We start from the raw sequence: 15,408 nt of genomic DNA, 5'->3' as shown, positions 1-15,408 counted from the left end.
AAACAATGTACATCTGATCTGCTCTCCTTCTTTATTTATTGTGAGCATGAGTTTCAAATCTATGAAATTTCTAAGCTCTAAAAAATCACAAAAGATCACAAGGAAAGTTTCGGAGGTGACGAATATGTGTAGTACCTTGGTTTTAGTGTTGATATCCTGGCTATATGCATATGTCCAAACAAATCAATATATATACAGTAGATGTGTGTATTTTTTGTGTATCAATTGTATTTCAAGAGAGCTAAAAAATAAATAAATAAAAGTAAATTCCTAAGGTTACTTTTTGGAGATTTCTAAGAATCAAAACTTCGAATAAAAGTCAGACTGATGTTTTCTAAGGAAAAAATAACATTCCTGCTTTGATGGGTGAGCCTCGGCTCTTAAAAACTTAAAATCAGGTGCTACTGTCAATCTCAGTAAATGTTACCTTCAACATCTCATCCTCTGGTGCACACCTCATTATATCAAAACCAAGGGAATAGTGCTTAGCTTTTAAAGTGAATGAGTGAATGAGTCAGTTTACCATGATACTGTATCCAAGATTTAATGCTAAGTGAAGGAAATAATTGAGAATGAACAGAATATCTTCATTAACTGAGGTCTTTACTCTTATGTTGATTTAAAAAATGGCACTCTGAGCATTATTTGCATGATGTATTGTCAAACAAATATACCTAATTACAGGCTATTTGATTTAGTTTTCTTTTTTTAATCAAGCTACAATTCGATTGAAAGAATATAGAAATGTAAGGGTTGAAAGGTTCTGAAAATTAGACTGTTTAAATGGGCTTTATATAGCGAAGTTATATTAACTTTACCTGGATGTTTGGGAATAGATACTATGTCTGGCCAGGAACATTTCCCCTATCTTGTACTTAATACAGAAGGCATATAAACCCATCCTTCAAGCAATATTAATAGGACATACTAAAAGAAATGAACAAAATTACCTGAGTAGGCCATTGAAAAAAAGTTTTATTTACATCTTAGTCAGAAATCTTCCTAATATAAAAAGCAAGTTGAGAATAATGTAGATGAATGGATGGATAAACCTCTGATGTCATTTTTCCCCATCAGTTCCAAAACCTCCCCTATTTATCTCAAAAGGTTTGTAATGCTATGTTTATAATAAATGTTGAATAAGCATTTAGATCATTGCCTGGCATTTTAAGAAAACTGTTAAAATGGTCTAACCTTCACCCACGTACTTTTTCTCTAAGACAAACAAACAGAAGAACGACACCTATATGGCAAACGTGAAATTCTGTGTTTGAATTTCAGTGGACATTTCAAACTATGAGGATGTTCAGCAAATGGGGCAGATGCGATGTTATTCTGTTGCAAGTACAGCATTGACATGAGTTGCATGTGTGTATGGATATGCATAAGCAACGCCAAAAGGAAGAACCGAACAGGTTTTCAAACGAGTCAGTTCAATTCGGAAAGAAATTTAGCTGAAGAGTTTGTTGCACTCAGTAATGGAAAACCAAATGTCATCCTGTAATTTATTTGCAGACCCCCTCTTCTTCACAATGTAGAGGACTAAGCGAACTTCTACAATCTTTGCTTTAACCTTTGTCTTTACATACATTTCCTGCCACTCTTTCCTATTTATTTTCTATTGGGAGAGAGTGATCCTCAAGGCAGGTGTAACTGCTCCTATACCGATGTCCATCCATTTGTTCTTTGAATGTCCTTTAAGCATTCCCAGTAATGTCCCAGTAATGTCTCTCATTACTCAGATTTCCTACTCTATGAGGCTACTATCTTGGGATACCTTTGGTCTTTTTTTTTTTAACATTTTTTATTGATTTATAATCATTTTACAATGTTGTGTCAAATTCCAGTGTTCAGCACAATTTTTCAGTCATTCATGGACCTATACACACTCATTGTCACATTTTTTTCTTCGGGATACCTTTGGTCTTAAAGAGAAATGATGACACAGAAAGGCCAAGTTATTCCACGCTGTAATTAGTAATCAGCACAGGGTTGTTTTAATTGTTCCTCTGAGATCCCTTGTAACCTAACTGCCGGAAACTCAGTCCAAAATGCTGTTCCCTGGACACCCTTGTTCTTGAGTCCAGAAATTTTTTTTAATATTAATCTTAGGTATAATGAAAGCAACACTTAAGAAAATATAAAAGAAGACTTGATAGCAAACTGACAAAGACATGATAGCAAACTGACAAAGACAATTGGTTTTATCTTCAGATTTTCTTTTTTTTAGTGATTTATCATAGGTCACCGTTTGAACATGGCAGTACCCTGCAGAGAACTAAAGTGAGTATCTGTGGACACTCTGTCTCACTTTTAAAGTTACCATAACATTATGAACTGGGTAGGGATATAGATGGACTAAGTAACCTTTTTAGTTCTTTCTTAGACACAAGGCAAGAGAATATTTGTCCACAGATTAAAATTCAGTTCAAAACAGGGGATATTTATTTGATGATAAATGTACTTATACTGTTTGTCTGCCATCTTGATTTTTTTTCGTATCAAATATACACAAATTTAAGTTTAGAACAATGTCAGCTAAACTTAGTTTAATATACTGTTAGAAATAGTTAACGTTTCAGAAATTGTTTTAGAATATCTCCCTTTTTCAATTAGCATCAGGTTTAATTAGCAAAATAGCTCAAAATGAGCTTTCAAAACTCCTCATTTTTTCAGTGCTCTAAACTGCTTCAAACACCTCTAAAAATTACAGCCTATATAAGGATTTCAGTTAGTCATTCAACACACATATCCTACCCATTGATGGACTCTTGAATGAGAAAAGTGATCAGTTCAAATCTGAATTTGCAAAATGCTCTCTTCCCAAACTTGGAGAATTAAAATGCTTTGGGAATTTAGGTGTGGCTAAGAATCTCAGGAACGGGCATTTCATTGCCTTCAGTTGTCCTAGGGTAACAAATCATTTGCTTAAAGCTGAGGAGTTTCCCAAGACAGAAGACTTTTGGAGACAAAACAGGGCAGGCTAACCACGATGGTCGATAAGCTCTCCTAAGCGCCACTGCCTTTTATCTTTTTACACTGCGTTTTCCTTCCCAGACACTCTGCCTCTGTTTGATCACATCAAAACCTTAGAAAACTAAGAAATAGCCTCTTTCACCCCTCTTCCAGTACTGTGAGGTACCAAAGACAATGCAGCATACTCCTAGAACAAAACTTGAACTAGAAACATATTTGATTTAACCTTGCCTCATAGAGTTGCCTAGAATGAAACTGTCTAACAGAAGCCATTCAGGACTGTGAGAGCACAGACTAAATTGCATCACTGGAGCCCCATAAAACACAGTGGCTACTGTATCCCGTCCCTAGCCGCTTGCCTTACACACTGGAGACCTTTTAAAAGTGTGCCTGTGTTGTTCATGCTGGCAATGAAATTGAAACTATTTGAAAACAGTGGTGATTATGATGAGAATGATGATGCAGTCGCTGATGCAGAAGAATAAATGATGCTTTAGGAGTTGCATCAATAGGACACTGACCCGTGGACAACATCATAAGTGAGTTTTGTTATTAGACTGACACAATTCTCATCTCCACATCACCAATGTCTGATGGGTGTGACAATGAACAGCTTATAAATTTTATCAGATTTTATCAACTACCTCGTATGTAAAATAGGAACATTAATATTTTTTATTCTTAATTAATACTGTCCTTAGGATTTTAAAAAATGATAAATGGCACATATATAAAACATCAGTATGAGCTGCTATTAAATATTCTGAGTTCTAGGCATCAGGAAACACAACATGACCTCAATTCTCACCCTCTAGGAAGGGGTTCCCATGGTTTATTTGGCAATAAGCCTACATTTTGCCAAATAACTAACATTAACTTTTCTAAAGTTATCTTTGTATATAGTTTTATCTGTTATATACATTTACTTATTTTGGTAACTAGTTATTATCAATAAATCCTAATGATAAATTTAATTAAATTAAGATTGCTGTACAAACCAGCTGTTGCTTGTAAACACAATGTCAGCTCATAATGGACAACATACTGTCACCCTCTGAATTTATCTTTTATGTATGATGCCTTTAGGGTTATCTTTCTAATATTGGAGCACAGCACATACTACTTACTCTCTCAGAAACTTCCCCCTTCTCCCTTATTGCCTACTGAAACACAATTTTTTTTTTCTTAAAGTATGACTACCTGAATGTGTTAACTTGCTATACCTCACATAACACAGTAATACCTCTTTTCTCACAATTCAGTTTTGTCACCAGACCACATGCCATTTCCCAGGCATATTTTGTACATCATACCCCCTAAAGTTTTCAGCTTTAGTGTTTTTGCTTGGAATATTTTTCTTTCTTCTTTCTTTCCTTTCCCTTCACAGTCCTCAAAAGCTGTTAACCTTTCAAAGACAATACCACATTCATACTTTCAGTTAGTCATTCAACAATCCTATCCAAGATCAAAATTAGTATATTATGTTAGTATTTTAAATTGTTCCATGTTTAATTATCACCCCATGATCTCAATGCATGTTAGTTTATTGTCTGTTGCTTGTTTTACCATTAACCTAAAGATAATCGAGAACATACATTACATTTCCTATATATTATAATTAAGTTCAATAGCATTATGATTAATAAAGTGGAATTTTCTTTTATTGTCAACCCAATCTACTTATTCTTTTATTATAATATTCAACCATTTCAAACATATTTTTGTAATTCTTTTTCTTTTATTAAACATTAAAAACTGCCTCCTTATTAATAAAAATCCATATGTTAAAATTATGACTTTTTAAAATGAAATGAGTTTTGAAAGCTAAGTAATTATTATTACCGTTAATTGAAAGCTAAATATGGGCTGAGACTTAAGCTAATAATTTGTGTTTCTTATATAATCCTCAAAGCAGCTCAATGAGTTTACCACTGTTATTAAACTCAACAAATGAGGATAGATCAAGACTTAGAGAATGTACATCAGAAATGAGAGACTACAGGCAGAAAGTGCCAGGGTCAAGATTTACAGCCTAAAAAAAAAAAATTAAACCCTATATATTAATTCTAACAAAATTTCACTATTTTTTTAACTTACAAATTTAAATTGATAGAAAATCTGAGTCAGATTCAATATAATAACTAAAGCAAAAGAGATAATTCCAGATTAGAAGAACAGAAAGGGACACAGTCGAGAGTCAAAGATTTTAATTTACAAGCCCTGGAGAAATAGATTTTCCTATTGATGTAAGTAGGCCCTCTTTTGCTAAATGCTGTGGGTTTGCAGGGGAAAGGTAATATCCAAGCCAGACCAATCTCACTTGCAGAATTTTGGTAGAAAACATTGACCACTGTTTGGACACCTTGGATTGAAGACTGTATATATATGTGTGTATATATATGTGTATGTGTGTGCATTATATAGTCTTCAATACATTTATGTATGTGTGTATATATATTACATATATAATATATATATACACACACACATACACACACACACACACACACACACACACACACACACACACACTCTGGGCCAGTGGTGGACCTTCTGAACAAGGCTTTTACAGTCAACAGATACCCTCTTCTCCCAGTGAACTGTGTCATGTTCCCTTTTGGGGGTTTGGCTTTCTCTATACACAGTAACCATCCCAATCCATGGAACCAGCACTGAGAACAGAGTCCAACCAATGCCATCACTCTTACAAAGGGGGTGGGACATTCCAAGAAGAGATGAGAAAAGGAATCTCTAGAATGCCCTCACCACCACTTTTGCTCGTAACTCAGAGGAAGTGGACCAGAGGTGCACTTCCTTATTGCTTTGTAAACTTAGAATTTTTTAAAAGTTGGATTTGTGTCTTGGGACGGGATCTCGCCCTCATACCCAGCTTCAGGGGACTTGATCAGTAACAATTTAGATAGATAGCATTATTTACATGGCTAAATAAGAGTTCTCCAGGGGAATACTGAAGTTTTGTTCTTTATCATGGAAAATTTAGTTTATATTTGGGCCCCTATTTTTGGCAGGTAAGGTCATGTAGGCTGAAAGATGTCATAGGTACATTCTGGAAGCTTTAAACCATACTTCTGATTCTGATGGGATGAACTAACTAAGGCCTCAATATTATTTGAAAACATTTAACATTTAGTAATTTAAAGATCAGTTAATATCGTTTACTGCAATATATATTCAAAGATTCAAAAATATTTTAACTTAACTATCTCATCTGGTCTAAGTTATATCTCATTCAGAGAAAACTCCCATGTTCTTTCAAATTTTTCCTATGTCATTCAATTTGTGTGTATGTTTTCCATACTGAGTTTTGCTTTTCCTAAAAGTTTACAGAAGAGAGGTTAAGAGCAATTTCTTCAGAGTCAGACAACCTAGGTTTGAATTCTGGCTTTTCCATGTATGAGATACGTAATTCTGGCTTCTGTTATTTTATATCTCAGTGCACTCTTTCTTTGCAGTTATGAAAAGTGGTAATATTAAAATCCCAAAGTTGTTATGAGGACAAAATGCTATATTTTCAGAGAATCTAACACCAAACCTGTCGCATAACATAGGTCCAAGTAATGGCAGGGATTACAAACCTTCGCTGTGGGAATATAAGAAATAAATCTAGGGATTCTCAAAGTGGGTTATAGATTAAACAAAAATTTTATTTATTTTTTCTTCCAGTCGGAACAGCTACACATAAATCAGGTAGTAGCTCAAATTTAGCAAATTATTAATTGCAGTTTCAGGGCATAAGGGATCAAATCAAACTGCATTTGACCTCAAAAACGATTTTTATTTATACCTTTGTTTAGGTATCTGAAATAGAATTTAATCTCTGAAAAGTCAAAGCACTCTGATAAAAAATAAAGTTCTGGAATACACTCACAGTTACTTTGAACACTTTTACTATATTTGCCAGGTCATAATAGTCCTGATGGCTATAATTCATATAAATAACTGATTATGCATTAAAAAAAACTATACAAATAAATAAGCAAAAAAATAAAACAACTGACAAAATGCTAGAGAAGTTTTGGGCAGGAAAAAAATATAACAAGGGTTTCTGTTATGCACTTAGTGGCTGCTTTCAGGAAAAATGTTTCCAGTTGCCTCTTTCCTTGGGTATCCTCAAGAAACTTTCACTCTGTCTGTATAATATCTAGTATTTGTCCCAATTTACATCAGTTATGGAGTCAACAAATCTGAAGCTTATGGGGTTAAATGGCCATTTTACTGTTATAATGAATTGGAGATGCAATCTTAGACCTTCTAGTTTTAAATCAAACCCTCTTACCATTTTATGACACCACAGAAAATCAGTTCTTCGATTTTAAGATCACACTTGTCAACCTGAAGAAACAGAATAGCAAGGCAAGTGTTTGACCAAATTACTTAGTGCTTGGACCCAATAAATTAGCTATCGGTCCCAGGCGTATCTAATCTCAGGATAGTCTCTTAGGTTCTTTTTCTGCTGAAATGTTCCCACCATAATTATCCCTGTCCACTTCTATGGTTCCAGATATTCCTGCTTATATATGTTTGTGGAAAGATGACATGTCATTAACAGAATTAATGAGATATGTAATTATTTATATTTCCATTGTGTGTGTGTGTGTATATATATATATATATATATATATATATATATGAATATAAATTATGCTCAGACAAGTTTTAACTCAAAATGACAGTATTGAATATTCAGACATTTATTTTTCTTATCTCTTCCTTCTCAACCACTGGCTTTTGTTTAATGGAGTCATTGTTGCAAAAACATACATCAAAAAACTGTATTCATCTGGAGAACAGACATTGCCTAGAAGACAAAGCTCACTGAAAAATGAGAATCAATGAAAAAGTCCTTCTACAAAATTTTTTTCAAATCAATGATCAAATTACTGAATTCCCCCCCTACACACACACACACACAATTTCCTAATAGCAGCACCCAGATAGCCTTGCTTTCCAGTTGTTTGCTGTCTGCAATGTCTGCCATTTAATCGCAAAAGCAAGATGAATGAGAGCGTTGTAACTGAGTTCGTGATTCTGGGCCTCACCCAAAACCCTGAACTCCAGCGAGTTCTCTCCATTGTCTTTCTTTTCGTCTACCTTGTGGCTTTTCTTGGCAACGTGCTGATTGTCATTGCCATAATCTCCAACACCACCTTGCACACGCCCATGTACCTCCTCCTCCTGGCTCTGGCTGTCGTGGACGTCATCTGCACAACAAGCATAATACCAAAAATACTTGAGACCATGCTCACCTCAAGAAAGACCATCTCATATGGAGGCCGCATGTCCCAACTCTTCTTCTTCACGTGGTCCCTGGGTGCCGAGATGGTTCTCTTCACCACCGTGGCCTATGACCGCTATGTGGCCATCTGCTTCCCTCTGCGCTACAGCGCTATTATGAACCACCAGATGTGCGCGGCCTTGCTCAGCACTGTCATGGTTATTGCTGTAACCAATTCCTGGGTGCACACAGGTCTCATCCTGAGGCTGACCTTCTGTGGATCAAATACCATTGACCACTTCTTCTGTGAGATACCCCCGCTGCTGGCTATGTCCTGCAGCCCCGTAAGAATCAATGAAGTGATGGTGTATGTTGCTGACCTCACTCTGGCTGTGGGCGACTTCACCCTCACCTGCATCTCCTACGGTTTCGTCATCGTCGCCATTCTTCGCATTCGCACAACGGAAGGCAAGAGAAAAGCCTTCTCAACATGCTCATCCCACCCCATAGTGGTGTCTCTTTACTACTCCCCTGTCATCTACACCTATATCCGCCCTGCTTCCAGCTACACATGTGAAAGGGACAAGGTGGTAGCTGTGCTCTATACCCTCGTGACCCCCACACTAAACCCGATTGTGTACAGTTTCCGGAACAAGGACATGCAAACAGGGATCAGGAAAGTATTTGCATCTCTGAAACGTTAGCAGTTTCAAGGGACAAATGTGTGTAACATTAGTAAGTTAACTACATTAAAACCTATTAAATTTTTGTTCACTGTGTCTTCAACTTATAATTTTGTATTACACAATATAAACATAACTCTTGATAATAGCTGGTTTTTTTGAGATTATAACTTTTAAGGCAAACTTCCTAACTACCACCAGTGGAATTGAAACTTGTTACCGGGGCCTCAGTTTTGCCATTTTCTCTTTCTCAACCCAATTTTACTTCACCATTAAGTTTGTGATCCTAAATCTGCATGTATGATGTATTTGTTGATAGAGACTACTAGTAACTGGCATAATTTGAACACTTCCTGCCATCCTTCATGTATGTTAACTCCGAACTTGTTCAGGGATGCCAAGTGCCTTGTTTCCAAATTTGTCCTAATCCGTGTTTGCAGCTTGAGATGGTGCAATGATGTAGCTGAAGCCAAAATGATGTATGCGCATGCTTATAATCTCTACTCTAGAATCATTTTCTGCACCATCTCAGCTTTTACTGATCTTTCATAGTTCCCTCAATCCCAAGTTTTCCTATTCCTTATTAGCACAAGAACGTGTCACTCCTTGGTAAGTCATTTCCTTAAATCCTCATTTCCAAAATACACTCATTCTCTTATCACTTAACTATACTGACTTATCATTCTACAGATTTCTGAAATACTCTCTTTCATGATCACAGTAAATGTAGCATTTCTCTTATTCTTACCCTGGTCCTAGAATCCTCATTGTCTCCACAATTCCACACTTCTCACATTAAACAATATTTGAAATATAATGTAGGTATAGCCTCACATAAATAAATATCTATATCTATGTCTATATGTCAACATCTTTCTGAAAAATATATATAGTGTTGACTTTACTAATATAATAGCCAGTTATTTTACCAGCAAAAGTGAGTTTATTCAGGAATAGCCAGATGGATTGCAATTCAAGATATGCAAACTGTGGTGGACCACAGGCAAATTCAGAGAACAAGGGAGTTAAACCTGCTTTTATAGGGAAAAGGGGAAACTGGAAGTGCCGTGATAACCGGAATCCACTGGAAGAAGCCAAAAGTTCAAAGTATGCAGGTTTCTCATTGGTTGGGCTACTGCAGTCTATGACTGATTGAGCAATTGTTGGATGGAGAGCATTTGTTCTTCCGGCTGCATTGACTAGAGGCAACACTTTCCTATCACAGATGTAGGTTTACGTCTCTTTCTGTTTGGCGTAATGGATGATGCTTGGTGAAGCTTGAGAGCTTCCCTTACAGATCTATCTGAAGCCTAATTTTAACTGAGGACACTTGAATTCATTTCTCAATCCAGGCATGCCTCTCAGATATTGTGGGCTTGGTTCCAGATCACCACAATGAAACAAATGCAGCATACAGCAAGTAACACATCTTTTTTTATTTCCCAGTGCAAATAAAAGTTATGTTTACACTACACTATAGGCTATTAAGTGTGCAATAGAATTATGTCTAAAAAAAGCAACATACATCCCTTATTTAAAACAGATTTGGTTGCTGAAAAACGCTAATCATCCTCTGAGCCTTCAGTAAATCCTAATCTTTTTGCTGGTGGAGGGCCATGCCTTGATGCTGCTGGCTGCCTGATGCTAAGGGTGGTGTTTGCTGAAGGTTAGGATGGCTGCGGCAATTCCTTAAAATAAGAAAACAATGAAGTTTGCTGCACTGATTGACTCTTTGGTTCATTAATGACTTCTCTGTAGCATGCCATGCTGTTTGGTAACATTTTAAACACAGCAGAATTTCTTTCAAAATTGGAGTCAATCCCTCAAAACCTGCCACTGATTTATCAACTAAGTTCACGTAATATTTTAAATCCTCTGTTGTGACTTCGACAGTCTTCAACGCGTCTTCACCCGGAGCACATTCCATCTGGAGAAACCACTATCTTTGCTTATCCGTAAGAAGCAACTCCTCATCCATTCAAGTTTCATTCTGACATTCCAGCAATGCAGTCACATCTTCAGGCTTTACTCCTGATGTTACTTCTCCTGCTGTTTCTACCAGCTCTCTGCATTTACTTCCTCCACTGAAATTTTGAGCTGCTCAGTGTAATCCATGAGGGTTGGAATCAATTTTCAGGCTTCTGTGAATGATATTTTGACCTCTTCCCATGAATCACAAATGTTCTGAAAGCATCTAGAATGGTAAATCTTTTCCAGAAGGGTTTCAATTCACTTATCCAAGGTCCAACAGACGAATTAATTTTTATGTCAGCTATAGCCTGACAAAGTATATTTTGTAAACAATAAGACTTGAAATTCGGAATTGCTCCTTGACCCATGGGCTACAGAATGGATGTTGTGTTAGCAGGCGTGACGACAACATTAATCTTATTGTACATCTCCATCAGAGTTGCTAGGTGACCAGGCACATTGTCTGTCAATGAGCATCAATATTTTGAAAGAAATATTTTTTTCTGGGCAGCAATACTCAACAGTGGGCTTAAAATATTCAGTAAACCGTGGTGTAAACAGACGTGCTGTCATCCACGCTGTGTTGTGTTATTTGCAGAGTACAGGAGGAATAAATTCAGCATAATTCTTAAGGGTTCTAGGATTTTTGCAATGGTAGATGAGGACTGGCTTCAACTTAAAGTCACCGGCTGCTCTAGCCCCTAACAAAAGAGTTGACTTATCTTTGGAAGTTTTGAAGCCAGGCATTAACTTTTCCTCTTGAGCTATGTCCTAGATGGCGTCTTCTTCCAATAGAACACTGTTTCTTCTACATTAAAAATCTGCTGTTTCCTGGAGGCACCTTTATTAATTATCTTAGATCTAGATAACCTGCTGCAGCTTCTGCACTTACACTCACTGCTTCACCTAGAACATTTTTGTTAGAGGCTGTTTCTTTCCTTAAACCACGTGAACCAACTTCTGCTAGCTTCAGACTTGCCTTCTGAAGCTTCCTCATCTCTCTCAGCCTTCACAGAATTGAAGAGTTAGGGCCTTGTTCTGTATTAAGCTTTGGTTTAAGGGAATGTTATGGCTGGTTTGATCTCCTATCCAGACCACTAAAACTTTCTTCATATAAGCAATAAGGCTGTTTTGCTCTCTTACCATTCATGTGCGTACAGCAATAGCACATTTAATTTTCAAGAACTTTTTTTTTGCATTCACAACTTGGCTAAATGTTTGATACAAGAGGTCTAGTTTTTGCCCTGTCTTGGCTTTTGAAATGTCTTCCTCACTAAGCTTTATTGTTTCTAGCTTTTTTTTTATTTAAAATGGGAGACTTATCCACAAATGACAAACGCTGGAGAGGCTGTGGAGAAAAGGGAACCCTCCTATACTGCTGGTGGGAATGCAGTTTGGTACAGCCACTGTGGAAAACAGTCTGGAGATTCCTCAAAAGACTAGGAATAGACTTACCATATGACCCAGGAATCCTGCTCCTGGGCACATATCCAGAAGGAACCCTGCTTCAAAGACACCTGTACCCCAATGTTCATAGCAGCACTATTTACAACAACCAAGACATGGAAACAGCCTAAATGTCCATCAACAGATAACTGGATAAAGAAGAGGTAGTATATTTATACAATGGAATACTATTCAGCCATAAAAACCAACAACATAACGCCATTTGCAGCAACATGGTGTCCCTGGAGAATGTCATTCTAAGTGAAGTAAGCCAGAAATAAGAAGAAAAATACCATATGAGATCACTCATATGTGGAATCTAAAAAAAAAAAAAAACATAAATACAAAACAGAAACAGACTCACAGACATAGAATACAAACTTGTGGTTGCCAAGGGGGCGGGGGATGGGAAGGGTCAGACTGGGATTTCAAAACGTGTAGATACTGTCAGGCATATGCAGAACAGATAAACAAGATTATACTGTATAGCACAGGGAAATATATACAAGATCTTGTGGTAGCTCACAGCGAAAAAAAATGTGACAACATATATATGTATGTTCATGTATAACTGAAAAATTGTGCTCTACAGTGAAATTTGACACAACATTGTAAAATGACTATAACTCAATAAAAAATGTTAAAAAAATAAAAAAATAAAGTGGGAGATTTGTGACTCTTCCTTTCACTTGAACTCTTACAGGCCATTGCAGGGTCATTAATTGTCGTAATTTCAGTATTGTAGTGTCTCGGGGAATAGAGAAGCCAGAGGAGAGGGAGGGAGATGGGGAAATGGCCAGTCAGTGAAGTAGTCAAAACACACACATTTAAGGGGAGGGTGTAGCTCAGTGGTAGAGAGTGTGCTTAACATGCATGAGGTCCTGGGTTCAATCCCCAGTACCTCCATCAAATAAATAAATAAACCTAATAACTACCCCCCCAAAAATTAAAAAACCACACATTTATTGAGTTTGCTATCTTATATGGGCATGGTTTGTGGTACCTCAAAACAGTGACAGTAGTAATATCAAAGATCACTGGCCACAGATCACCATAGCAAATGTAATAATATTTAATAATAACATTAAATTTTAAATACTATGGAAATTCCCCAAAAGTGACACAGAGACACAAACACTGTTGGAAAATTGGTACTTGATAGACTTAATCAACACAGAATTTCCACAAACCTTCAATTTGTAAAAAACGTAGTATCTGTAGCACAAAGAAAGAAGCACCGTAAAACAAGGCAGGCCTGCACATTACTTCTATTTTTATATGTATGTATATGCTAACATTTACCTCTAAGTTTGTATACACATCACACATACATCACAAAGGAGTATTATTTCTAATATTATAAAATTAACTAGTCTATGAATCTAATCATGTCACTCATTTTTGTAATAATAAAATACATTTTATCACTGTGAGTATAATTTTACAGAGGCAGTAGTCTTCTCCTGAAATAAAAGTTATAATCAGGGTTCCACTGCAAAATATCTGTTTTTAAGTTAATGCAGTCATTTTCTCATACTATTCTTCTGAAGTCTAGTTTAGGTTATTTTCGCCTGCTTTAGGTACTCTATTTCATGCATACAAAAATATATTGCATTTGGCATCCCTTTATATAACATTTGATGTCAAATTCTAAATAAATTGATACCTAAGAAACAGCAACAAAAAGACTCTTCTCAATGACTTCTAGCTTAAGACCACCATGAACACATGTGTAGGTGAGTAAGTTGGGTTTATTGCATGAAGGAGACAGCACATCATATGTTAGTTAGTAAGAGGGTCTTGGAAGGGACTCATTTGGTGTTGTGTTAGGTATTTGATCTTAAAAAAAAACCAAAAATCAAGAAAAGGGGATCGTTCCTAGATTGAGTGGTGTCAGAAAACAAAGGCAATTTAATTTAGGAGGCAAAGGGAATAAACATTGCTAAGCTCGAACTCATAAAAAAGCAACAATCACTCCAATAAACTGGGAGAAGAGGATACTGGTTATTTCTCTGGGGTCTGGGAAGTGTCTTTATTTTCATCTGTGCTCAAACATGTCAATAAAGTGTTTCTCTTTTCGCTCCATCATAGTGACCTTTTCTGATGCTAATGTTCTGTGATTTCTTTTTCTTGAGGATCACCAGAGTATCATGACCTGTTTAGCCAGACAAGCTCAGTGGACATCTGTCAGAGGCAGATTTTTGTCTTCCTCACTTCTTTAAAAGTAAAGTTTATACATGACCTCCTTTATTTTACTCTCTTCGTTGTCAAAGAAAACCACATGGAAGTCAAATAAACAATATGGGTTCATTCCTTTATAGAGAATTAATGTCAAGGAACTGCCTGACTACATTCCTTTTTTCTGAAATTAAGGTAGTTATAAGCTTAAGTTGAAGTAGAGACCTATTTGAATCATTCAAATTTATTTGTATTCAGATTTTTTTTAATTTAAGTGGAAAATTTTTTTAAAATATTAATTCTGAACTCCTACCCCTCAGAACTTGTTTCACGGTGGCTACCACACTATTCTTGCTCATTACTGAATTTTATTTTTCATACACATACATCTCATGCAACATAAAAGAGAATTTACTGTATATAGCTAGATGTCTAGAATATTTGTGTTTTGTTATTGACAAGAGACTATGAACTTTGTGAAGTTGAAATTGTATATTCCCCATGTTTTTTGCAAAGTCCTTAGCAGTGCAAACATCCATCTTAAATTATAAATGTACTGATCATTTTAGGTTTAAGAGTAATGGACCCAACAATTTTATTAAAAAGAAAGAAACTAAAAAAAAAAAAAAAAAAAAGAGTAAAAGGCCAAGAGTGGTTTGAGTATATTGTGTATTTTGGGCCATTTTTGTGGTTCTTGATATGTTGATATGCAGGATAGGAAGAATTAGGTACATAATAGATTTGTTCTTTACTATATCCAGTACTTAAAATAGTGTAAAATGACAATTGCACAATGATCTGGACTAGTTTACTTAGAACAGTGTGGTAATGAGGCATCCACTCTGGTTCTAGATTTCCTGTGGGTTATTTTAGATCTCATTGGAGAAAAATCCTGTTCTACTGAATGCAGTTGTAGGA

At 36.1% G+C, this 15,408-nt stretch overlaps 1 protein-coding gene across 1 annotated transcript; it reads left to right on the top strand.

Annotated features, from left to right (window-relative positions):
- The first annotated feature begins 7,743 nt into the window (after positions 1-7,743).
- On the top strand, positions 7,744-8,916 carry OR13G1 (olfactory receptor family 13 subfamily G member 1). The gene has a single exon (XM_045515875.2). The coding sequence runs from the start codon at positions 7,993-7,995 to the stop codon at positions 8,914-8,916; it is 924 nt and encodes a 307-aa protein (XP_045371831.2). The 5' UTR covers positions 7,744-7,992.
- Positions 8,917-15,408: the final 6,492 nt, after the last annotated feature.

Source organism: Camelus bactrianus, chromosome 3 (assembly GCF_048773025.1).
Source record: "Camelus bactrianus isolate YW-2024 breed Bactrian camel chromosome 3, ASM4877302v1, whole genome shotgun sequence".
NCBI classification, from domain to species: Eukaryota; Metazoa; Chordata; class Mammalia; order Artiodactyla; family Camelidae; genus Camelus; species Camelus bactrianus.
This window is presented reverse-complemented; position numbering and strand designations above follow the sequence as displayed.

What these genes read in the sequence shown, in the direction of transcription:
- OR13G1 (XM_045515875.2), top strand. Translation starts at nt 7,993, where the DNA reads ATGAATGAGAGCGTTGTAACTGAGTTCGTGATTCTGGGCCTCACCCAA.